Source organism: Lottia gigantea (assembly GCF_000327385.1).
Source record: "Lottia gigantea unplaced genomic scaffold LOTGIsca_47, whole genome shotgun sequence".
Classification (NCBI taxonomy): Eukaryota; Metazoa; Mollusca; class Gastropoda; family Lottiidae; genus Lottia; species Lottia gigantea.
In genome coordinates, this window is record NW_008709640.1 from 2,280,212 (window position 1) to 2,305,326 (window position 25,115).

General features: G+C 34.1%; 5 protein-coding genes across 5 annotated transcripts; 4 read left to right on the forward strand and 1 right to left on the reverse strand.

Moving 5' to 3' along the window:
* Positions 1–286: 286 nt before the first annotated feature.
* Positions 287–1,844, reverse strand: LOTGIDRAFT_164861 (hypothetical protein; the record flags this gene model as incomplete). Its single annotated transcript, XM_009061360.1, has 9 exons — positions 287–327; positions 639–682; positions 890–930; positions 994–1,027; positions 1,091–1,132; positions 1,301–1,342; positions 1,500–1,576; positions 1,710–1,716; positions 1,780–1,844. 9 exons carry the CDS (start codon positions 1,842–1,844, stop codon positions 287–289), a joined length of 393 nt encoding a protein of 130 aa, XP_009059608.1.
* A 2,480-nt stretch (positions 1,845–4,324) lies between these two features.
* LOTGIDRAFT_124672 (hypothetical protein) lies at positions 4,325–6,165 on the forward strand (the record flags this gene model as incomplete). The annotated part of the gene is made up of 4 exons (XM_009061361.1): positions 4,325–4,495; positions 4,772–4,878; positions 5,481–5,601; positions 6,106–6,165. 4 exons carry the CDS (start codon positions 4,325–4,327, stop codon positions 6,163–6,165), a joined length of 459 nt encoding a protein of 152 aa, XP_009059609.1.
* An 8,923-nt stretch (positions 6,166–15,088) lies between these two features.
* On the forward strand, positions 15,089–16,590 carry LOTGIDRAFT_164863 (hypothetical protein; the record flags this gene model as incomplete). The annotated part of the gene is made up of 2 exons (XM_009061362.1): positions 15,089–15,434; positions 16,556–16,590. 2 exons carry the CDS (start codon positions 15,089–15,091, stop codon positions 16,588–16,590), a joined length of 381 nt encoding a protein of 126 aa, XP_009059610.1.
* Positions 16,591–18,600: 2,010 nt separating this feature from the next.
* LOTGIDRAFT_234198 (hypothetical protein) lies at positions 18,601–20,453 on the forward strand (the record flags this gene model as incomplete). The annotated part of the gene is made up of 3 exons (XM_009061363.1): positions 18,601–18,694; positions 19,464–19,892; positions 20,314–20,453. 3 exons carry the CDS (start codon positions 18,601–18,603, stop codon positions 20,319–20,321), a joined length of 531 nt encoding a protein of 176 aa, XP_009059611.1. The 3' UTR covers positions 20,322–20,453.
* Positions 20,454–24,117: 3,664 nt separating this feature from the next.
* On the forward strand, positions 24,118–24,894 carry LOTGIDRAFT_164865 (hypothetical protein; the record flags this gene model as incomplete). Its single annotated transcript, XM_009061364.1, has 2 exons — positions 24,118–24,463; positions 24,887–24,894. 2 exons carry the CDS (start codon positions 24,118–24,120, stop codon positions 24,892–24,894), a joined length of 354 nt encoding a protein of 117 aa, XP_009059612.1.
* Between the last annotated feature and the right edge of the window lie 221 nt (positions 24,895–25,115).

A 25,115-nucleotide genomic window follows, 5' to 3' on the forward strand; every position in this document is an offset into this window, starting at 1 on the left:
ATACATTTTTGACTATATTCGTTTCATGACTGGCAATTAATTTGTATTCAATGTGCTGCAATGTAAAGACATACATCTCAAATGTGTTTATTTAATTTTTGTAACTGTTGCTGAATGTTGGTAATGTAAAGGGATACAGGAACATAATTTTGATGAAAAAAAACTTGAAAATCCAAGTGTAAAAAAATTTTTGTAATTAGAAACTGCTGTGAAATAAAAAAATTATGGTTTTGTATTCCTTTTAAGGTGCTTTTTGCCTCACGCTTCTTCATCATATCATTATCAATCATGTTTCATCATTATCATCATCATCATCATCAATATTATCTTGAAATTAATGATATAATCATAGTTATCAACAGCTATAACTGCTATGAAATCTTATGTGGTAAAAGGGAGATAACAAATTATTGTCTGTTATTTAACCATGTTGTCGTTGATTGATTGGAAAACTAGATTGTTAATATATGATATAAACCTGATGAATTAATATTGCAAATTATAACAAATATAAAACTAATGTTTTAATAAAACATTTACCTTAACACTGAAATGATGAAATATAAAACATTTTACTGAAATGATGAAATATAAAACATTAACCTTAGCACTGAAATGATGAAATATAAAACATTTACCTTTGTACTGAAACGATGAATTATATAAAACATTTACCTTAGCACTGAAATGATGAAATATAAAACATTTACCTTAATACTGAAACGATGAATTATATAAAACATTTACCTTAGCACTGAAATGATGAAATATAAAACATTTACCTTAATACTAAAACGATGAATTATATAAAACATTTACCTTAGCACTGAAATGATGAAATATAAAACATTTACCTTTGTACTGAAATGATGAAATATAAAACATTTACCTAGCACTGAAATGATGAAATATAAAACATTTACCTTTGTACTGAAATGATGAAATATAAAACATTTACCTTAGCACTGAAATGATGAAATATAAAACAATTACCTTAGCACTGAAATGATGAAATATAAAACATTTACTGAAATGATGAAATATAAAACATTAACCTTAGCACTGAAATGATGAAATATAAAACATTTACCTTAATACTGAAACGATGAAATATAAAACATTTACCTTAGCACTGAAATGATGAAATATAAAACATTTACCTTAGCACTGAAACGATGAAATATAAAACATTTACCTTAGTACTGAAATGATGAAATATAAAACATTTACCTTAACACTGAAATTATGAAATGTAAAACATTTATCTTAGCACTGAAATGGTAAAATATAAAACATTTACCTTAATACTGAAATGATGAAATATAAACCATTTACCTTAGTACTGAAATGATGAAATATAAAACATTTTAAATGATGAAATATAAAACATTTACCATAGTACTGAAATGATGGAATATTAAACATTTACCCTAATACTGAAATGATGAAATGTAAAACATTTACCTTAATACTGAAATGATGGAATATAAAACATTTACCTTAGTACTGAAATGATGAAATATAAAACATTTACCCTAATACTGAAATGATGAAATATAAAACATTTACCATAGTACTGAAATGATGGAATATAAAACATTTACCCTAATACTGAAATGATGAAATGTAAAACATTTACCTTAATACTGAAATGATGGAATATAAAACATTTGCCCTAATACTGAAATGATGAAATGTAAAACATTTACCTTAATACTGAAATGATGAAATATAAAACATTTACCTTAATACTGAAATGATGGAATATAAAACATTTACCTTAGTACTGAAATGATGAAATGTAAAACATTTTCCTTAGTACTGAAATGATGAAATATTTGCATGTTGGTGTTGTATTTGAATATGTTGTGTTCTGTGTGGTTATTGATGAATGTAAAACTTTTGTATTAAAGAATTATGTATTAATAGCTGTCTACATATTTGCTTTACCAGCTGATAAAGCTCAAGATAAATTTTTGTATCTTTTACTCCCATGCGAATATTTTGTTGATAACATGACATCATTTGTCTAAGATAGCAGTCTTAATTAATTGAAGAAGAACTTGGGATTTAATTCTCGGTTTTCATATTGAAATACAGTTGAAATTGAGCTTTTAAACTGGCAGAGCAAATATATATAGACACTGATAACAATTTTAAAAAGATGTAGCCAACTAACATCCATTGTATATATCGAAGAAATAACATATTATAATCTAAGCACTAAGATGTGGTACAAATTACAAAATATTGTTATACTGAGTACAGATAGCTGAAATTTAAACCTTTCAGACTGATTTTCTACAGTAGTGAAAATTATGTTTAGATCTAACATTTTCTGAGAAAGAATGTTTATATCAAAAAAACAAGGGGGACAAAAAACCCCATATAGTTTGCAGGTTTTATAGAACTCATGTGTGAAATTAGCATGTTTTTGTGTTTGAAGAACAAAGCAAGACCATGAAATCAAGTAGTTTATTTGACAAGTAATATCTATAACAATTTTGAAAAACTTATATGTTGAGTTACTGTTAATTTCTTAATTGAATATTTATATCAATACTTTTATTATTTTAAATAGCCAAAATTCAACCATTTTTTTAAACAATAGGAATTCTTGAAAATTTTTAAATTGTATTAATCCATAATAATAATTAAAAAAATTTTTCATAAAACATCTAATTTTAAAAGCAAATAATTATTTGGCTTTAAGTATATATCAGTCTGATTAAAATATGAATTTTTTCTGAGACCTACTTCTGATATCCAAGAATTCAATACATCGTTAGAAATGATGAGTTTCTAGAAATTTAAAATAATTACCATACTCAACTTTTTACTGTTTTTTGTTGGATTTGATAATCTGCACAAATATGTTCTGTTGGTAAAATTAAATTTGTCAGAGGCTAGGATGGATGAAGTAACAGAAAAGATAAAAATTTGCAGAGGTTGTAAAGTGATTTTCTAAACTTGTGCATCAGGGATACAGATAGCATCGATTAACATCAATCCAATATCTAGTCTGACTTCTGTTTTTGCAATCCACTAATACCTTGTCATCACTCTTAAAAGCTGTTAATAATTTCTAGGGGATTTTGCAGTAGTGACATCATAAAACTTTTAGTGGAGTTCAAAATTGAATGGTACAAATCAATGCTATCAATGTTCCTGATACACATAAAATGTGTTAAAAATCCTTTAAAAATCTTTACAATCCCTTTAAGAATTGCTTTTTAATCAGATTGATTATTAGTATTTGTTTAAATCTTAAGAATGGGTAGTAGTAGAAATTATCTTCTTTGAATGTATTGGATCAATATCTAGTCAATAAAATTATTTTTTTAGGTGATGAAATATTCCCAAACTGACTGGAATAAAATGAAACAGGAATTAGAGTTGACATATCAAGCTGAAATATTGAATAAAGAAAAAGAATGGAGTAAAAAACTAGCAGACACTCAAAAGAAACTAGGAAACCAAGAAGAGAAAACGAGAAAAGCTAACCAAACAACGGAAGACATGAGGTAAGACAGTTCATAAGTTTAAAGGAACAAATACCCCATTAGTTTGACAATTGTAGCACATAATCTCTTTAGCTAAGCTAATCAGTAGTACTGTTCACAGCTCACCGTTGAAATTTGAGCCTTCGAATCCATGTATAGAATTATCCGTGTAGCAAAAGCTAGGAGCAAAGGAGCCAAAATCATGGATATACACATTTAAATATTTTTTAAACAGGTAATTTGCTGCTTCAGCATTTCACTTAAAATGTTTCATATGCGCTTTTATTGTTTTACCATCCAATCAGAATTCCTAGTTAATGTTTTCATATTTTCACTGTGTCTTTACAGAGCTGTTGTAGCCGAATTTGAGAAAACTATATCACAGTTACAAGGTATGTACTCTATGTTCTATATGAGTTTCATGCCTGTTGCTTGACCTATAAGAGGGAGCCACCATGGCTCAGTTAGACGCTTTCTCGCTAGCCTGAAGGTCTATGGTGTAATCCTAGCGTAGGTCGAGATAATACCTTTGGTTTTTTCAACCTGGTTTCCTCCTGTCAGTGATGCAGGTAAGAGGGCCTGAAGTGGAAAAAGCGTCTTGTCGTTCTAGCTACTCAATTATTAAAGATTTTAGCGGGGAGACCTCTATTTGCACAATTCCTATTTTTGTTCTTACGTGTATGGTTCCTGTAATTCTAGATGGATTTTGCAGTAAGCAAATGAGTCTTCCTGAATTTACAGGATTCTAACAGGAAATCTAAAGGACATGGATATAAACTATGAATGTGTCCTCTGGAAAATCTCTTTACATGTGGAATTCTATGTTTTCAGCTGAGAAACAGAAAACCTGTTTAAATTCTAAACAGTCATTACAAGATGTGATGAAAGAAAGAGATCAAGCTTTAGAAGATTTAAATTCTGTAGAAACAGCCTTCTCTGATTTACATAGAAGATTTGAAAAAGCAAAGGGAGCTGTCGAGAATTTTAAACAGGTTTGTCCGAAATGATATACTATTAATGTAAAAAAAATGCATAATGTTTTCAAATATACCTCAAACTAGGAATTTCACTTTCTATTATGTCTTTTCTATATATGGCAGAGTCTCAAGAAAAGACGAGTCGTCATTTTATGTTAACTTTCAAACGCGCATAATCCTGGGCACACATGGATTTGAAGGCTCAAATTTCGACAGTGGGGTGTGAACACTATTTGTGATCAACTTTTTTTAGGAAGTAGATGTTAAAATTGTTGTTTTTCTACCCTCTAGAATGAAGGAATATTAAAGAAATGTGTAGAAGAACATCAAGGTAAAGTGAAAAGAGCTGAAAGTAAATTACAGGCTTTAAAACAACAAGCTGAAGAAAAATTAGAACAGTAAGTTACTTTTTAGTCATATAGTATATACAGCAATGTGATTCAGAAGAGGTTTCTTTAATTGTTTGCATTGTACTATCCTGTATGGTATCTATGGTTCTTGATATTTATGGTTCCTGCAATTCCTTAAACAAAGGAGATATTGATGTCACTATGCTATAAACATTTGGTTTGAAGTGGTATTAGCTATGAGTGTCTGGTATATATATACATAGGCAAGAAACCTCTTTAGAATCCTTCCAAGTACTGATGTTCTAATTATTAAGCTTATACATTTGTCATAGATACTAGACTTATTGCAATGAAATTTTCACCATTGGATGATTCATGATTTCACATCTGCATTAGCTCCAGAAAGTGTTGAAGAATTTTTAAGATTAAGATCAAGCAAACTTTTTGATTCTTGGTGTTTATAATGAATTACCCATGTATTCTTAATCAAAAGAAATTTATGTGGGCGTAGAAGGTTCAATAAATTCAAATCCACTTGTTTTAGCAAAATTAAGACTCCACCTCTTATTTATATTGAAATATTATTGTTAACAGTTATTGTTTGCCACCTGGATTCTTAATTAAGCTGATTTATGTGTTATATTTTTCAGAGCGCACAATGATCTAGAAAAGATCAAGAAATCCTCATCAACAGAAATAGCCAAATTAGAAGCTGCTTTAAAAAAATGTGAGATACAAATTAAAGGATTAGAACATAGTTTAGAACAAAAGGTATGTTTCTTAAAACTGTTTCTTTGTGAAAATTGTAAATAGCTGTTAATAACAGAAAATTTGTTGAGGTATTGTCTTTGCCGAAATGATTTTTTCCCAAAGACCTGCCTCTATGAATGAAGCATTTACAATATTATTACCGAATAAAACTCATCTCTAGTGTTTTCATACTTATGTTTGTGAATAAAATTTTGATGTATTTTTGTGTTCACAATATTATCAGCTTCAAAGTAGTCAATTATCACAGATTAGATTTTTTTTTTTTTTTGAATCAAGCATAAGCACATAATGTCATTTTGGAATCAGTTTTTACAAAGGGGAATTTTCATGCATTGCATCTCTTGTTTTTTTATTGTTTTTCCGATCACAAAAACCCCAAAAAACAAACCCGGTTTGTTGTTTTGAGACATTAATTGCTATTTTGAAGCTGATATTCTAAGTTCCATACCTTTGATATGGCTTTATACCTTAAACACAAAATAATTAAAGATTTTTTTATTTTAGAAAAAAGAAAATGAAGAGTTAACAGCTATATGTGATGAATTAATATCTAAAGTAGGATAATGTAAATTATAGGTAAGATATTCATATTTCAAAACTCTTCAGCTGAGAGTAGACAACACAGAAGAAAATCAGGTATGGGACTGCTGTCCTGGCAAAATTTTTCTCATTGCACACTGCATGGCGTGGGGTATTCATTAGTCCAATAATACACAGAAAAGCAGAACTAACCCCCCATTTATTTTATTTCAATTTTGAATTTTATTTTTTTCAGGGTAATAATTGGTGCTATGTACAAATAACCAATAAGAGTTGATTGATAGTAACTTGTATTCAACAACAAAATAACACCAGATCATATACTCAGCTGTTATAATTTAAACAGTTTATCTTGTTTCACGATAGTTGATTACATTTATGTGTGAAAAAAAATGTGTTAAAATTTGACAATGAATTATATGGAATGAATGAGAACTTAGGAGGGTTAAATCACAAACATTATATCGTGGGTGACTGCTTGAAACCTTGTATATGCGACATTTGGTCTTTTTGACTTTTTGGTAAAGTTCGAAAGCTTGTTAAAGCGCAGATCTTGTGATAAAAACCTCTTATTCTTAGCTTGATTGTAAATAACTGTATACTGTATTATTATACGAGTTATTGGTTGAATAGGACCGAGTACTCAAATTGTTATACGAGGTTTAAATTTTCAAAGAATGAAAACATGTATAGTGGTAAAGAAAAGAAGAAATTTTTTTAACAAAATACGAGTACAAATGTTTTTTTGCGTTTTTCTCGAAAAGTAATTTCGCGTGATATATCGTTATACGAGGTTTCAAGCAGTCACCCACGATATGTGATCTCGGTTAATCAAATACACTAGTTATTATCCTTGAGACCGTAAGTAAAAATCACATCGAATGGCGTAGACCAAGTTGATTGTTTACTACTGTAACTAGTTGAAATGAGAAGTATACCATTAATTTGTATATCTATTCAAATGCTTTCTGTGTTCACGATTTATAACTTTTCTTGGTACATTCAAATTAGTTGAAGTCAGAAATATAACTGAAAAATATTCGTAAAGTAATAAGATATAACTGACCTCATTGATAAAACTATCATTCCAGCCTTGTTCAGTGCTTCTGTGTTTTGCACTAAGTTTCCTTCCTGTTCTATACTGATTGCTGTAAATTTAAAGTAAGGGAAATTCTCTGGTGAAAAAAAAAAATTGTTGTCACTATCCAAAATACCCACCCCTAGTATGGCATGCCCATAATTGGTTAATAAGTTATTAAAACACCAAAAATGATGGTCAAGATGGAATATTTTTGTTAATGTAACGCCATATTCAGTAAACACATTAAGATTCAAGTGTTAAAAATATCTTTCAACCAATTAATCGCTTTATTATGGCCTTTTTTCAGATGGGAAAAAAAAAACCATTTCAAAGTTGAAGTTACAACAGACCATCTCTTTACAAATGTTTAAAAGTAAAAAAAAAAAATTAAACTTAATCCGCCCACCCCTTTTTCTTTCCAAAACACATTGAAGTGTATTCATAAATCCTATTTGTATGCACTCATTAGTTTGGTTTTTTGCTTTTTTCTAAACAAATTTTCTAAAGCTTAGAAAGCTGAAAAAAAGCTCGATCTCGTGTAGCAGCTTCCAAGATTAATTTGAACTTTCAACTTAGTGAATCTATTTTGATTTTTCCAAACAAAATTTCTGATGCTTAAGAAAGCTGAAAACAAGCTCGATTTGGTGTAGCAGCTTCAACTGTTTAATTTGGACTTTCATCTTAGTGAATCTAATTTGATTTTTTCCAAACAAAATTTCTGATACTTAAAAAAGCTGAAAACAAGCTCGATCTGGTGTAGCAGCTTCAAATGTTAAATTTGGGCTAATACTTGTGAATATAGTGATATGAATTTAAGCTTCTTGTTTTATTACTGTTATTAATTGTTATAACCCAATTCCAATGTTTCTAGACTTTCATTATGTTTGTACCATGCTGTGCCTTGCTTTATTATTGTCCATTTTCTTAGTTCTATTTCTGTCTATATTCTGTATCTTGTGTTAGTTTTTAATGACATATCTCTGTAGCTATCTCTGTTATGCAAATTTTATTTTTCCAACAGCTGTTGAAAAGCAACTTGATTTGGGATGCTTTTGTTGATAAGAATACAATCAAAGGCATATTCATGTATTGTCTTAATTTTATTAACACACAATAATTGTAAGACTATCATACTAGCTTAAAGATGGGTTTCCTTATTTTGTTAGTGTCAAATTAACCAAACTATTTGAAAAATTGATGTTTCTAATATCATTATGTTATTATTGCATATAATTAAGAAATTTAACCAATCTTAACTTTCCATGTATGTGCTGTTTGATCAATCACTTGATCAATCACTCATTGGAATTCTGCAGGTTATTCTCTTCTAATTTAGCTAATTATGAGTTAATTATGGACATTTGGTATTTTTCTAAGTCATTAGAACACATCTACATCTCTATTCATATAAGTATTAGCATTTTCATAAATGAAAATAAGGGAACCCATCTTTAAGCTTATAATCTTATTAACAAAATAGAGTACCAAAGTAACAAGATAGCGGGTCTCATTTGCAAGTCAGTCGCAAATTTATCTTAAAATTGTTAATCTCATAAGCACATTTTGTATTGGAAAATACACGAAGATACATGTATTTAGGATAGGATACAATTAAATGCATTTAATACATATTAAAGATGGTGTAATATTGTACAGAGAGAAGTGCCATTAGGTTGTATTTAACATGTACATGTATTATTTATTCTGTAATTATACTGTAAATAAAATACATTTAACATTTATACGAACTAATTTACAACTCCTGGTTGGGTACGTTGATGTTGGTGGTTCAAAAGCCTTACCATAAGATAATTCTGACTTTTACCACCCTGCTCATACATTTCCTACTGTATAGGGAAGTTATTAGTCGGTTTTCAGTGTTCATAAGTCGAACCTTTACCATCCTGCTCGTACATTTTCTACTATATAGAGTAGTTGGTTTTCAATGTTCAAAAGTCGAATCCCTACCATCCCGCTCATACATTTCCTACAACGTCGTACCTTTACCACCTTGCCCATATATTTCCTACTTTTAGGAAGTTGGTAGTTGGTTTTCAATGTTTAATAGTCGTAACTTTACCACCTTGCTCATACATTTCCTACTTTTAAGAAGTTGGCGGTTGTTTTTCAATGTTCTAAAGTCGTACCTTTACCACCTTGCTCATACATTTCCTACTTTTAGGAAGTTGGTACTTGGTTTTCAATGTTTAAAAGTCAAACCTTTACCACCCTGCTCATACATTTACTACTTTTAGGAAGTTGGTGCTTGGTTTTCAATGTTCAAAAGTCGAGCCCCTCCCAGTCTTATTACCTCATTAATTTTTTCATTTAAATTTTTATTTCATAGTATTCAAAAGCTGTTACTTTGACCGATTCGAAAATTTTGGACTATCTTTTGAAATCTTCTGACTATCCTGGAAATAGAAAAACAGGGCATGTCGTTGCCCGTCTTCATTAGCCCAAACAAGCACTAATAAATGCTTAAACTTCAAAAACCAAATCTTTAACGTCAGTAGAGGTGTTTTCCTTTGCTTAAGGCCAATATATATGATCGTGTGGCTACACTAGATTTAAATAGATCTGTTTTCTACGATTAATCTCAATAAACCACTAACAATATTTAATTAATCTATTCCACCCACAAAATGTTCTCATTTAAATTTTGATAATTTAACAATAATTGGACGCCAACTGGCAGCAAATTTTTAGCTATTTTGTGATTAAGGTGAAAGACAACTCTCGGAATCACTGGCCGTAGACGAATGAAGCAACCGGTAAATTTATTTCACTGAAAGCACTGGCACAGGGTTAAAGTTCATTTGAAAACAATAATTGTGATGCGTATATTCAAATAACTGTTAATGGTTTTCATAGCAAGAAGTTGCTGCACCTAATTTTTGTAATGAAGATGAAGTGCATAAGCATAATCAAGTATTATCCACCGCCCTTGTATTGAGCAAATCGTTAAAAATCTTGCTTTATATCAGGATAGTTTAACCCATACATGCCTAATTGACATCAGTAATTAACTTCCATACGAATATGATAAATTGAAAAGTCTCTGTTTATCTTGCTACCATCTCACAAGGTTAGAAACCCGCATCACGTTTCGGAATAAATATTCGACCCTTAGTTCGTCTACAATATTCTACCGATCAAAAAATACCTGGACGATCATTAATATGTGACGTTTTTTATTTGGTCGGATTTCAACTATTTTGTAAATGTCCACGGGGTCCCTTATTAAAGTCATCAAAAATGTCAGATACTGTGCTCTTAAGAAATTAAGAAGTGCCTCCAGTTGCGGAGCCAAAGGGGGGCAGTCTGACCCTACCCCGAAAGCAAGTTTTTCGGGCAAAAATGTCGGAAATAGGTTAGAGATTCGGGCAATCACAAACTATGGTAAACAAGTCTCAAAATATGGTAAACAAGTCTCAAACTATGGTAAACAAGTCTCAAACTATGGTAAACTAATCTCAAACAATGGTAAACAAAGCTCAAACAACGGTAAGTAAATCTAAAATATTGGTAACAAGTCTCAAACTATGATAAACATTGCTCAGTATGCGAATAACAGTTTTATCCCTTAACTATGGCAAATGTCCCAGAATATCGAAACATCGGGCTATGAATGGACGTATAATATCCATGACTGCCAACTAAACTTCATTACTTTGTTGGGGCCTAACGTTAGTGTCTTTGCTGTCATAGAATTATGTTGTGCATTCTTATTCGATATTTCCCATTTAAAAGTATGTTGTACTAAATACGTTCAAGTTTTAAAATCTCTATACATTTAGGTTGTATTTATTCAGATGAACGAAAACAAGACGCCATAAGATACACGTAGTTCTTGTATATGACCAAAAGCACATAATGTTGCCAAAATCCACTTATGAGGGAACTCCATATTCATTCCATCCAGGTCTTAAATTAAAGTATAAATCTATAGCATTTTGTTGGTTGCGTCAATGGGAACAACTTAAAGTCAGTTCCAAGTTAGCAGTGGCTCAACTACCATAGGGACCAGGGACACCCCTACCCACAGAAATAGTATTAACTACAGACTGAAACTCTTTAAATATTCCATTAACAAGCATTAAATTGACTTTTAGAGGGGTCTCAGCCTACTTCTTCAACTCCACGAGCCCCTTCTCATCAAGTTGAGCCACTGCAAGTTAGCATCCGTCAGTTATTCAAATGACTGAAGACCTTATTCGTACTTTGTTAAACATTAAATTGGGTCATAATACATGACATTCTTAGATGACCGTGGCTATTCTCACCGCGACGGTACCAAATAATATGTGCATTAAAAACATATGGCCATCCCTACCTAAACCTAACAAAGTCACTTAATATCATTCTTGACAATCAAAATGGCACCACGCTTTAAAAAAACCCGCCAAAAACTAGCGCGCCTATTGTGTTCTATCTTATTCATACATTTGTTAGCAACCATAGAGAACACTCACCGTGACGGTACAAATAGCCAGTCCGTTTTTGGACTGAGTTTAGAATATCGCTGAGTAATACAATATTCAGTCTTGATTAGGTGGAAAAAAAGGCGGTATGGTTTCATTTCATGCATAGGTCAACTGCTTTTACCACGTGCTTGGCGTTGACAGTGATGGAGTTTTTGTTTTTAATCAAAGAAATAAAATAAAATCTTATTGATGAGTTGCTTCTGGCCTTATCCACTCCCTTCCAAAAAATTGTCTATAAATCTGGAATCTCGACTTCTACCACTACTCACAATCCAGTAACCTTAGCCGCAGACTATACTGAAAGTCAAGGTAAGTAAGCTACTTGTAATTTTTTTTTAAAAATTTGATATGATTCGATACCTGCTTGTCTTTGGCCTTTTAAAGATCAATGAAGCTATTTGTATTAGATCCTGATGATTTTTGGAATTCGTCGTCTGTCCAATTTTGGACCGACGTTTGTCAATTCAATAGTAAAGAATGCAGTATAGTGCATGAAATTTCAAACTTATAACAATATACCTTAAGGTATAGTCATTATATCTAATTATATTAATACTTTCAATATATTTCGACAAGGTCTGCTATATAATGACATATATTATTTTGTTGTAGATTTTCTGAAAATGTTGTGTCAAGTCTTTGCCGTACTTGCTCTTGTATCGGTCGCTAGCGTATCTGCTGGGCTATATGGAGAAGGTATTCCATTCGGAGGTTTAGGAGGCTTTGGAGGTTTAGGAGGCCTCGGTGGTTTCGGTGATCTAGGCTACGGAGGAGGTTTCGGAGGAGGTTAATATGGACAATTTTATCATTATTATGTGTACCGGTATTAAATAATGTAACTCAGTGGATATTATATAACTTTTGCATTTAACTGTTTTCCATTCTTTGTTCTTATTTAAAAGCAGATGGGGTTGATCGCCAACACTGCATGGGCTGGCTCTCTTAAGTAGTGACTGAAACCAGAATCACCTTTATCTCGAGGGGGCTCAAACAATATTGACTTCGAAAGCAGAACTCTTCAACCTTGAACATCATGCTCCGGTATATTTAAAGATTAGCCATGCCAATGACGAACAAACTGTCGTATGGGAATTGCCTGGGTTAATAAGAAACCAGAAATGACAATGACTCTGCAAGGAAAATGCTAATTTCGATAGTACAGCATATGTAAACTATAATTATCCCTTAATGTAGTTATTGCCCTTGTAGCGTGCAATTGAAGACGGTGTTTGAATGCTGATCTAATGCATCCTACAACCAAGATCAAAATTTTTAATGTGCTCTTATCTAAAATTTTAAGACGTATTTAGTCGTTCGGATGGGACTATAAACCGAGGTCCCATGTAATTGGTTTTTCTTGATTTTGATTTGCATACATAATAATATGTGCACGTTAAAGTTAAAAAAGAAAAAAATCCAGAGAAGCTGCGTTTATCCGTGCACATTATTACCAGCGTTTGTCAACATTGGACTTTACTATGACACAGACAATTTTCACACACCCTCCTCTTCACTCTGAAAATTCTCGACATCTAATCCACGCACCAATAGGTCAATGTCGGCTATAGTAGAGTCAGAAAAACAAGGCCCCGTTTTATGGAGATTTACCACACCTCCACATATGATAACATCAAAAAGCTCTTTCGAAATGGCATATAAACCGTCTTCCACAGCGGTCAACAGTAGGTAACGAAGCAAAAATTCCCAACTGTAGTATATAAAAACCCTTTTCATAAGAGTTGCGTTAAGTGAGTTGTTTTAGAAATAGTTTTTTGGACATGCACGCAATAAAACCAAACAATGTAGCGGTATTTGAATTTGCTCTGGAAATCAAAAAGGAAAAAAATTACCAATTCGTTCCAAAAGGAATGTAGATATAACAAATAAAAATAAAAGAGAAAACCCATTAAAAGTAAAAGTAATATGAATTGACACCACTTGCTTCTTGTAGACAAGCATTACATTGTGCCCAACACACTAGTATGTTAATCCAAAAATACAGTGGCATTGCGCGGTCTATATTTTAGTACCGTGTATCGATATCCTAGAATACCCGATAATAACTTGATAGTTTATTGTTCAGCTTTGTACAGATACCAAAATAAAAAGTATTATAAAAAGAATTTGGAAAAATTAGTGTTTATCTCCTTGCACCAAGCCTTTCAGTGTAGCATTCTCGTTGACGGCATACGGCGCTCGCCTCATGAAGATGGTTGGGAACCCTCACCAAGAATTTTTTTTGGAAAACGAAGTTTTGAATCCTTGTATCTGAAACTACTCCGGACAGCTTTCTTGTAGATGGCATACAACAGCAGAGACGCCCCAACAAAGAAAAAAAGTAACTTTCCTTGCATCTGAGGCAATTTGGACAGCATTCCCACTAATGTGTTAAATGATCAGATTATGGACTGTATATATAGTTAATTCGCTAATCTCGACTGGAATGAGAAAGTCAATTTTTCGCATTAAATGTATTCCTATGGATAATCCTGAAAGATCAATGCGAATGCGAGGTTGTTTTTACTAGTAAAACAGAGTTGTTTCTATCTTTTATTTCTGCTTAACGTATTTTTTACGTGTCTCCGATGAAAAAGTGTTGGTCTATGATATTCTAGTGGCTGGGGGTACTTTAACCCCCGACTTCAACGGCCCTGATCTATACAGAGATGTATTTCGATGGTCTTTTCTATATATCACTATTACTGATGAGGTTAGCAACAAAATTCAAATTTCCGATTCTGAGACTGAGGTAGGATTGGTCAAACGGATGGCGAAACTGTCCCTTTAAAACTTGACATATTTTTAGAAAATATATTCCCAAACCATTGCGTAGATTTAAAAGGGTAATTTATTTACTTGTAACCCTAAGACCATGACTATAAACTAAGAAATTAAGACCGAAATTAGATATTAGATATCCTCAAACTAAAATCGTGCTGCTTGATTTGACATTGATGAATATTTTTGCAATTTAAGTGAGAAACCTTTATTGATTATTGCTTATGGCCGAACACTCCTTCCCTCTTCTATATCCTATAATGTCAATTTCAAGGAATTGTAAAGATTTTTCTAAAACTTTAATATGTATCGGGGACACTGATAGCATCAATTTTACCATTTAGATGACAAGCTTTGATTGGTTAAAAATACTATACTTAAAACGGAACGAAAACTTGGTAAAATTTTAGGCAGCCAAGGTATATTGCTTTCTATTTCCAATTCCAATGCTCAGAGCTGGCTGTCTGTGTTATTATTGGATATTCTATTATATTCAGATTTAAAATCATAGGTATAATTTGTATTATTCTGTTAAGTAAGTCACGAGGAACTGATTATGAAACTGATTTGAGTCTGAATGTTACTTTCAGATCTTGTCGAGATGTTGTCCCAAGTCGTTGTCCTTCTTGCTCTTGTTTCCATTGCCACCGTTTCAGCTGGGTACGGGGCTATAGGCCTACCCCTTATTCCCATCAATCCATTATTCGGGGGACTTGGCATGTATGGAGGACTTGGTGGATTCGGTGGATTTGGTGGACTTGGTGGACTCGGAGGATTTGGTGGACTTGGTGGACTCGGAGGATTTGGATTTGGTGGCTTCGCACCAATCGGTGGATTTGGCGAATTTGGGCCATTTGGTGGAATTGGTGGTTTTGGAGGAGCTGGTTTTGGATTAGAACCATATGGTGGACTAGGATTGGGCCTTCTTGGCTCTAACTATGGTGTTGGTAGGTATATTTAATACGCTCAATTGAAGATTTAGCGTATATTGCCATCACACTTCTCGGTGCCTGTTCGTCTGTTCCCATTTCTATCGTGCTCACTCTACGTCAATATCTACAGACTACAACTTTGGACAGATTTTTATTTTTACTTTTGGTTTGTGAGTGATTTGCAACAGGGATAACTTTGTGAGTTTTGAACAATTTTTATTGAATTGTCATTTTAAGATTTTCTGCGAAAATGCCTAATGTCCATGGCAATGAGGTTGACCCTACTTCGGCCTCCAAATTTCTTATCATTGAGTTCTTAAATGCCTAGCGCTGTTTGACAATAATGTTCAAAGGCGTAGGAGACCGAGGTGGTGGGGAGGACAGATCTGTTCGGGCATTGACGAAAAAACATCAAAAAAATGTCGGACAACAATACAAAATCAAAGATACATACAGGCAAAATTCGTGGGAAAATTTCGGACAAACTAGCCTGATCAACCTGTCGTACCCCTATGATTCTGTGGCCACTGCATCTCACAATTCCTAGAACTGTCACTGCCCTAGGACTTGTCAAATATTACTATAAGATTTATTATTATTATTTTCTTCTTATTTATTCTTTTCATTCTTTGCAGGTAAATAAGAAGTTCTTAAGATGATTGTAGTGTGATCGATATACAATATATATATATTCGAGGTTGGAAACGAGGACACATATTGTGAATATAAATGTAACCTGGGCCTATAAAACTTTTAGGAAGTTGGTGCTTGGTTTTCAATGTTCAAAAGTCGAGCCCCTCCCAGTCTTATTACCTCATTAATTTTTTCATTTAAATTTATATTTCATAGTATTCAAAAGCTGTTACTTTGGCATGTCGTTGCCCGTCTTCATTAGCCCAAACGAGCACTAATAAATGCTTAAATTTCAAAAACCAAATCTTTAACGTCAGTAGAGGTGTTTTCCTTTGCTTAAGGCCAATATATATGATCGTGTGGCTACACCAGATTTAAATAGATCTGTTTTCTACGATTAATCTCAATAAACCACTAACAATATTTAATTAATCTATTCCACCGCAAGGCTAAAATGTTCTCATTTAAATTTTGATAATTAGTAATTTTAATCAATTTTGTAGGGAGTGGGTTCGAGGCCACTTTTGGTATACAATAATTGGACGCCAACTGGCAGCAAATTTTTAGCCATTGTGTGATTAAGGTGAAAGACAACTCTCGGAATCACTGGCCGTGGACGAATGAAGCAATCGGTAAGACGTTGCTATTCCACTGAAAGCACCGGCACAGGGTTAAAGTTCATTTGAAAACAATAATTGTGATGCTTATATTCAAATAACTGTTAATGGTTTTCATAGCAAAAAGTTGCTGCACCTAATTTTTGTAATGAAGATGAAGTGCATAAGCATAATCAAGTAATATCCACCGCCCTTGTATTGAGCAAATCATATTTGCTTTATATAAGGATATTTTAACCCATGCATACCTAATTGATACCAGTAATTAACTTCCATACGAATATAATAAATTGAAGAGTCTCTGTTTATCTTGCTACCATCTCACAAGGTTAGAAACCCGCATCACGTTTCGGAATAAATATTCGACCCTTAGTTTGTCTACAATGAAGTAGGGGATTTTTTTTCCAAATATTCTACCGATCAAAAAATACCTGGACGATCATTAATAATATGTGACGTTATTTTAAGTATTTGGTTGGATTTCAACTATTTTGTAAAGGTTCACGGGGTCATCAAAAATGTCAGATACTGTGCTCTTAAGAAATTAAGAAGTACCTCAAGAGGTGGAGCCAAAGGGTGAGAGGGGGACAGCCTAACCCTAACCCGAAAGCAAGTTTTTCGGGCAAAAATGTCGGAAATAGGTTAAAGATTCGGGCAATCTCAGATATCCCCCCCAACCCCCTTGGACGTAAAGCTGGCTCTGCCATTGAGTACCTCATTAGTCAAAGGGGTGTATTTTTTTGTCTGATGGATCCGATAGAAAGTGCATAAGAGACCAAACTATAATGGTGAAAACAGCGCAAACAATGGTAAACAAGTCTCAAACAATGGTAAACACGTCTCAAACAATGGTAAACAAGTCTCAAACTATGGTAAACAAGTCTCAAACTATGGTAAACAAGTCTCAAACTATGGTAAACTAATCTCAAACAATGGTAAACACGTCTCAAACAATGGTAAACAAGTCTCAAACTATGGTAAACAAGTCTCAAACTATGGTAAACAAGTCTCAAACTATGGTAAATTAATCTCAAACAATGGTAAACAAAGCTCAAACAATGGTAAACAAAACTAAAATATTGGTAACAAGTCTCAAACTATGATAAACATTGCTCAGTATGCGAATAACAGTTTTATCCCTTAACTATGGCAAATGTCCCAGAATATCGAAACATCGGGCTATGAATGGACGTATAATATCCATGACTGCCAACTAAACTTCATTACTTTGTTGGGGCCTAACGTTAGTGTCTTTGTTGTCATAGAATTATGTTGTGCATTCTTATTCGATATTTCCCATTTAAAAGTATGTTGTACTAAATACGTTCAAGTTTTAAAATCTCTATACATTTAGGTTGTATTTATTCAGATGAACGAAAACAAGACGCCATAAGATACATGTAGTTCTTGTATATGACCAAAAGCACATAATGTTGCCAAAATCCACTTATGAGGGAACTCCATATTCATTCCATCCAGGTCTTAAATTAAAGTAAAAATCTATAGCATTTTGTTGGTTGCGTCAATGGGAACAAGTTAAAGTCAGTTCCAAGTTAGCAGTGGCTCAACTACCATAGGGACCAGGGACCCCTACCCACAGAAATAGTATTAACTACAGACTGAAACTCTTTAAATATTCCATTAACAAGCATTAAATTGACTTTCAGAGGGGTCTCAGCCTACTTCTCCAACTCCACGAGCCCCTTCTCATCAAGTTGAGCCACTGCAAGTTAGCATCCGTCAGTTATTTAAATGACTGAAGACCTTATCCGTACTTTGTTAAACATTAAATTGGGTCATAATAAATGACATTCTTAGATGACCGTGGCTATTCTCACCGCGACGGTACAAAATAATATGTGCATTAAAAACATATGGCCATCCCTACCTAAACCTAACAAAGTCACTTAATATCATTCTTGACAATCAAAATGGCACCACACTTTAAAAAAACCCGCCAAAAACTATTGTGTTCTATCTTATTCATACATTTGTTAGCAACCATAGAGAACACTCACCGTGACGGTACAAATAGCCAGTGCGTTTTTGGACTGAGTTTAGAATATCGCTGAGTAATACAATATTCAGTCTTGATTAGGTGGAAAAAAAGGATAGGCGGTATGGTTTCATTTCGTGCATAGGTCAACTGCTTTTACCACGTGCTTGGCGTTGACAGTGATGGAGTTTTTGTTTTTAATCAAAGAAATAAAATAAAATCTTATTGATGAGTTGCTTCTGGCCTTATCCACACCCTTCCAAAAAATTGTCTATAAATCTGGAATCTCGACTTCTACCACTACACACAATCCAGTAACCTTAGCCGCAGACTATACTGAAAGTCAAGGTAAGTAAGCTACTTGTAATTTTTTTTTAAAAATTTGATATGATTCGATACCTGCTTGTCTTTGGCCTTTTAAAGATCAATGAAACAATTTGTATTAGATCCTGATGATTTTTGGCATTCGTCGTCTGTCCAATTTTGGACCGACGTTTATCAATTCAGTAGTAAAGAATGCAGTATAGTGCATTTTTTATTTGCATTTATAATATTGTAGACGAACCGGAAACTGAGAGCTAAAATTGAGCACAACATAAAACTAGAAATGGGACACTTATTCACTCCTCCTGTAGTTATTGACAATACTTGCACGACGATTGCATGAAGATTAATTATTAAGGATGTGGCAGTTCGAAATTGTTCATGTTTTATGATGATTATGTTCATATTAACGTATATTTCCAATACTATTTCAACGAGGTCTGCTATATAATGACATATATTATTTTGTTGTAGATTTTCTGAAAATGTTGTGTCAAGTCTTTGCCGTACTTGCTCTTGTATCGGTCGCTAGCGTATCTGCTGGGCTATATGGAGGAGGTATTCCATTCGGAGGTTTAGGAGGCTTTGGAGGTTTAGGAGGCCTCGGTGGTTTCGGTGGTCTCGGTGGTCTAGGCTACGGAGGAGGCATTGGAGGTTTCGGAGGAGGTTTCCCAATAGGAATTGGAGGACTTGGAGGTTTTGGCGGACATGGTTTCGGCGGAATAGGTATTGGAGGTCTCGGAGGCTTTGGAGGTTTAGGAGGCCTCGGTGGATTCGGAGGACTTGGTGGATACGGAGGAATTGGTGGACTTGGTGGACTTGGTGGACTTGGTGGATACGGAGGTCTTGGTGGATTCGGAGGTCTTCCATTCGGTGGACTTGGAGGATTTGGCACTCAATACGGTATTTTTAAAAAATAAATATAGCATTACAATCTTCCAATAAAGTGAGGATATATCATTGAACCACATCATAATTATTCAGTATTTAGCTTTATAATACGATACCTGTGAGGTCATCATATCTAACACGGTATGTTTGACAACGAGGAACGCGCAAAAATCAAGAGCTTCCACGTGGTCATTTAGATGTTTATTATCAATTCCAGAATACTAGCATTGGAATTCTATCGTTGATGCATTGACTCCATAGTTCAATTATTGACGACCATTTCGAAACACCTGATGGTACTTCTCTTTGGAGGAGTCCACTACTATACATCTCTTACTCTCGATTTTGCCATACTTTGGACCAGATTTTGATTAACGAAATCTTCTTGCTTGTACAGATTTTTATATTAATTCACTCTTTTCATTCATTGCAGGTAAATAAGAAGTCTCTACGATGATTGTTGTAGTGTGTTCGATGATGAATTTGGAAACGAAATACGGACAATTTTATCATTATTATGTGTACCGGTATTAAATAATGTAACTTAGTAGATATTATATAACTCTTGCATTCAACTGTTTTCCATTCTTTGTTCTTATTTAAAATGAGATTGGGTTGATGGCCAACACTGAGCTGGCTCTCTTAAGTAGTGACTGAAACCAGAATCACCTTTATCTCAAGGGGGCTCAAACAATATTGACTTCGAAAGCAGAACCCTTGAACATCATGCTCCTGTATATGTAAAGATTAGCCATGCCAATGACAAACAAACTGTCGTATGGGAATTGCCTGGGTTAATAAGAAACCGGAAAAGAAAATGACTCTGCAAGGAAAATGCTAATTTCGATAGTACAGCATATGTAAACTATAATTATCCCTTACTGTAGTTGTTGCCCTTGTAGCGTGCAATTGAAGACGGTGTTTGAATGCTGATCTAATGAATCCTACAGCCAAGATCAAATGTGCTCTTATCTAAAAATTTAAGAGGCATTTAGTCGTTCGGATGGGACTATAAACCGAGGTCCCGTGTACTTGGTTTTTCTTGATTTTGATTTGCATACATAATAATATGTGCACGTTAAAGTTAAAAAAGAAAAAAAGCCAGAGAAGCTGCGTTTATCCGTGCACATTATTTTCAGTGTTTTTGACAACAACGAACTTTACTGTGACATAGACAAAGGCGGATTAACCTATAGGAAAACTGGGCAGCTGCCTTTCGGCCGATGACAAATTTTATAACAGTAAAAATTATCAAACAGTTAATAAATTTTCACAGGCCCACCGAAAATTGTCCTATTAGGAGCGTGGTGTGTGAGAATCGACTAAATTGTTTGAGCCTAATGGTGATGAATGTCGATATCGTGCATACGATTGATGCTGACGAGCTGACTGAGCTGTTCCTGAAAAAAAAAAGATCGCAATCTTTCTGCCATAAAATTGTAATTACACCATGCCCCCTCCTTAAAATAAGAAATTACCGTCCAAAACCCGCCACTGGACATAGAACAAATTTCACACACCCTCCTCTTTAATCTGAAAATTCTCAGTTCGACACGCACGAATAGGTCAATAACATGTCTATTCTAGCCTCTGGCTATTTTAAAAGTTGTCGGCTATAGTAGAGTCAGAAAAACAAGGCCCTGTTTTATGGATTTTTTCCACACCTCCACATATGATAACATCGAAATGCTCTTTCGAAATTGCATATAAACCTTCTTCCTCGTCTTTAATGTCAGCAGAAGGCAACGAATTGCAGTATGTAAAAACCCTTTACATAAGAGTTGCGTTAAGTGAGTTGTTTTAGGAATAGTTTGAGGGACATTTACGCAATTAAACCAAACAATTTGAATTTGCTCCGGAAACTAAAAAAGGAAAAAATTACCAATTGGTTCCAAAATGAATGTAGTATGAAAATCCAAAAATACAGTGGTATTGCGCGGTAATTTTGCCCCAACCCTCCCCGACTCAGCCCATAAAAAGTGCAAAATTTATTCTTCTCCCAAACTCGCGTTAGATGAATTCCCGCCCCCACCCCCATCATCATGACTAATGCCCTCTACACTGTCAAAATGAAATGGGTTAATTATTTTTTATTGTCACACAAATACAAAATTACAATTCGTCTAATAATCAGAGATACGCAACCATCATCTTGACATCTATAATGTCCCTGTGCACCACGCAGTAGCCTGGCCACAATACAGTTAACGGTAAACTTTTCCCATATTTGTTCAATTCTATAAGTTCGGTCTATATTTTAGTATGTTCAGCTTTGTACAGATACCAAAATAAAAAGTTTTTCCAACACTTGCCTTTTGTCATGATGAAAATTCTCCGAAAGTAGAAGAAAATGGATCGGAGCAGCTGCCATAAACGTGCCGATATCCCATCATGAATATTGTAAAATGGCATTGAGTACATTATAAGTGAGAATCACGGAATTATCTCAAAATGGAATAAGGAAATGAAGTCGCAAATTTAGCAGTCACGTGTTTCAAACCAGACGTGGAAGCGAAACGGCTCGCCCTGAAAAATACAACAATTCGTGTTGCATTCATTACCGGCTTTACGGAAACTGCCGAGAATTGCTGAGGCAAGTAAACTTACTGTCGTTCACCAATCCTCGACAGTTTCAGTAAAACTGAATCTGTCTCGTTACTGAATGGAAGATTTCGTTGTACAATCTTTGACGAACTTCTTTACTTCCGGCATTTTACAATGATTTGTTAAGTAAGATTGCGACCTGAATATAGTCCCCAGCTTTAGAGTCTTTGGAGGATAATTCCGAGACCTACTTATACATCTAATTCTACATTATATTGGGTAATAAATTTTGTTGGGGGATTTGGAAAAATTAGGATTTATCTCCTTGCACCAAGCCTTTCAGTACAGCATTCTCGTTGACAGCATACGACGCTCGCCTCATGAAGATGGCTGGGAACTCTCACCAAGAATTTTTTTTGAAAAACGAAGTTTTGAATCCTTGCATCTGAAACCACTGCGGACAGCTTTCTTGTAGATGGCATACAATAGCAGAGACGCCTCAACGAAGAAAAAAAGTTACTTTCCTTGCATCTGAGGCCATTTTGGATAGCATTCCCACTAATGTGTTAAATGATCAGATTATGGACTGTATATATAGTTAATTCGCTAATCTCGACTGGAATGAGAAAGTCAATATTTCGCATTAAATGTATTCCTATGGATAATCCTGAAAGATCAATGCGAATGCGAGGTTGTTATTACTTGTAAAACAGAGTTGTTTCTATCTTTTATTTCTGCTTAACGTATTTTTTTTACGTGTCTCCGATGAAAAAGTGTTGGTCTATGATAGTCTAGTGGCTGGAGGTACTTTAACCCCCGGCTTCAACGGCCCTGATCTATACAGAGATGTATTTTGATGGTCTTTTCTATATATCACTATTACTGATGAGGTTAGCTACAAAATTCAAATTTCCGATTCTGAGACTGATGTAGGATTGGTCAAACGGATGGCGAAACTGTCCCTTTAAAACTTGACATATTTTTAGAAAATATATTCCCAAACCATTGCGTAGATTTAAAAGAGTAATTTATTTACTTGTAACCCTAAGGCTATGACTATAAACTAAGAAATTAAGACCGAAATTAGATATTTTATATTTGGTCATACTTTAATTGAATAAATCCCCAAACTAAAATCGTGCTGCTTGATTTGACATTGATGAATATTTTTGCAATTAAAGTGAGAAACCTTTATTGATTATTGCTTATGGCCGAACACTCCTTCCCAAATGGCGACTATAAATCTGGTATCGCGACTCAGATCACCGCACACAATATTCAGTAGCTCCAGATCACATTGTAAGCCAAGTCAACAAGTAAGTGTATGTTTGAATTTTCTTCTATATCCTATAATGCCAATTTCAAGGAATTGTAAAGATTTTTCTAAAACTTTAATATGTATCGGGGACACTGATAGCATCAATTTTACCATTTAGATGACAAGCTTTGATTGGTTAAAAATACTTTACTTAAAACGGAACGAAAGTTTGGTAAAATTTTAGGCAGCCAAGGTATATTGCTTTCTATTTCCAATTCCAATGCTCAGAGCTGTCTGTCTGTGTTATTATTGGATATTCTATTATATTCAGATTTAAAATCATAGGTATAATTTGTATTATTCTGTTAAGTAAGTCACGAGGAACTGTTTATGAAACTGATTTGAGTCTGAATGTTACTTTCAGATCTTGTCGAGATGTTGTCCCAGGTCGTTGTCCTTCTTGCTCTTGTTTCCATTGCCACCGTATCAGCTGGGTACGGGGCTATAGGCCTACCCCTTATTCCCATCAATCCATTATTCGGGGGACTTGGCATGTATGGGGGACTTGGTGGACTCGGTGGATTTGGTGGACTTGGTGGACTCGGAGGATTTGGTGGACTTGGTGGACTCGGAGGATTTGGATTTGGTGGCTTCGGACCAATCGGTGGACTTGGCGGATTTGGGCCATTTGGTGGAATTGGTGGTTTTGGAGGAGCTGGCTTTGGATTAGGACCATATGGTGGACTCGGATTGGGCCTTCTTGGCTCTACCTATGGTGTTGGTAGGTATATTTAATACGCTCAATTGAAGATTTAGCGTATATTACCATCACACTTCTCGGTGCCGGTTCGTCTGTTCCCATTTCTATCGTGCTCACTCTACGTCAATATCTACAGACTACAACTTTGGACAGATTTTTTTTTTTACTTTTGGTGTGTGGGTGGGGAGGACAGATCTGTTCGGGCATTGAGGAAAAAACATCGAAAAAATGTCGGACAACAAGACAAAATCAAAGATAAATACAGACAAAATTCGTGGGAAAATTTCGGACAAACTAGCCTGATCAACCTGTCGTACCCCTATGATTCTGTGGCCACTGCATCTCACAATTCCTAGAACTGCCACTGCCCTGGGACTTGTCAAATATTACTATAAGATTTATTATTATTATTTTCTTCTTATTTATACTTTTCATTCTTTGCAGGTAAATAAGAAGTTCTTAAGATGATTGTAGTGTGATCGATGACGAATCTGGAAACGAAATACGGACATTTTTTTGTGATTTTTTTTTTATGTACCGGTACTAAAATATCACAAATCACATGTAATTTTATATATTAAAAATAACCTAGCATGATTTGATATCTGTCGTTTTTTTTATAAAACAAACCCTGGTGATCCCTTTTATATGAGGGAATGGAATGCATCAAAAT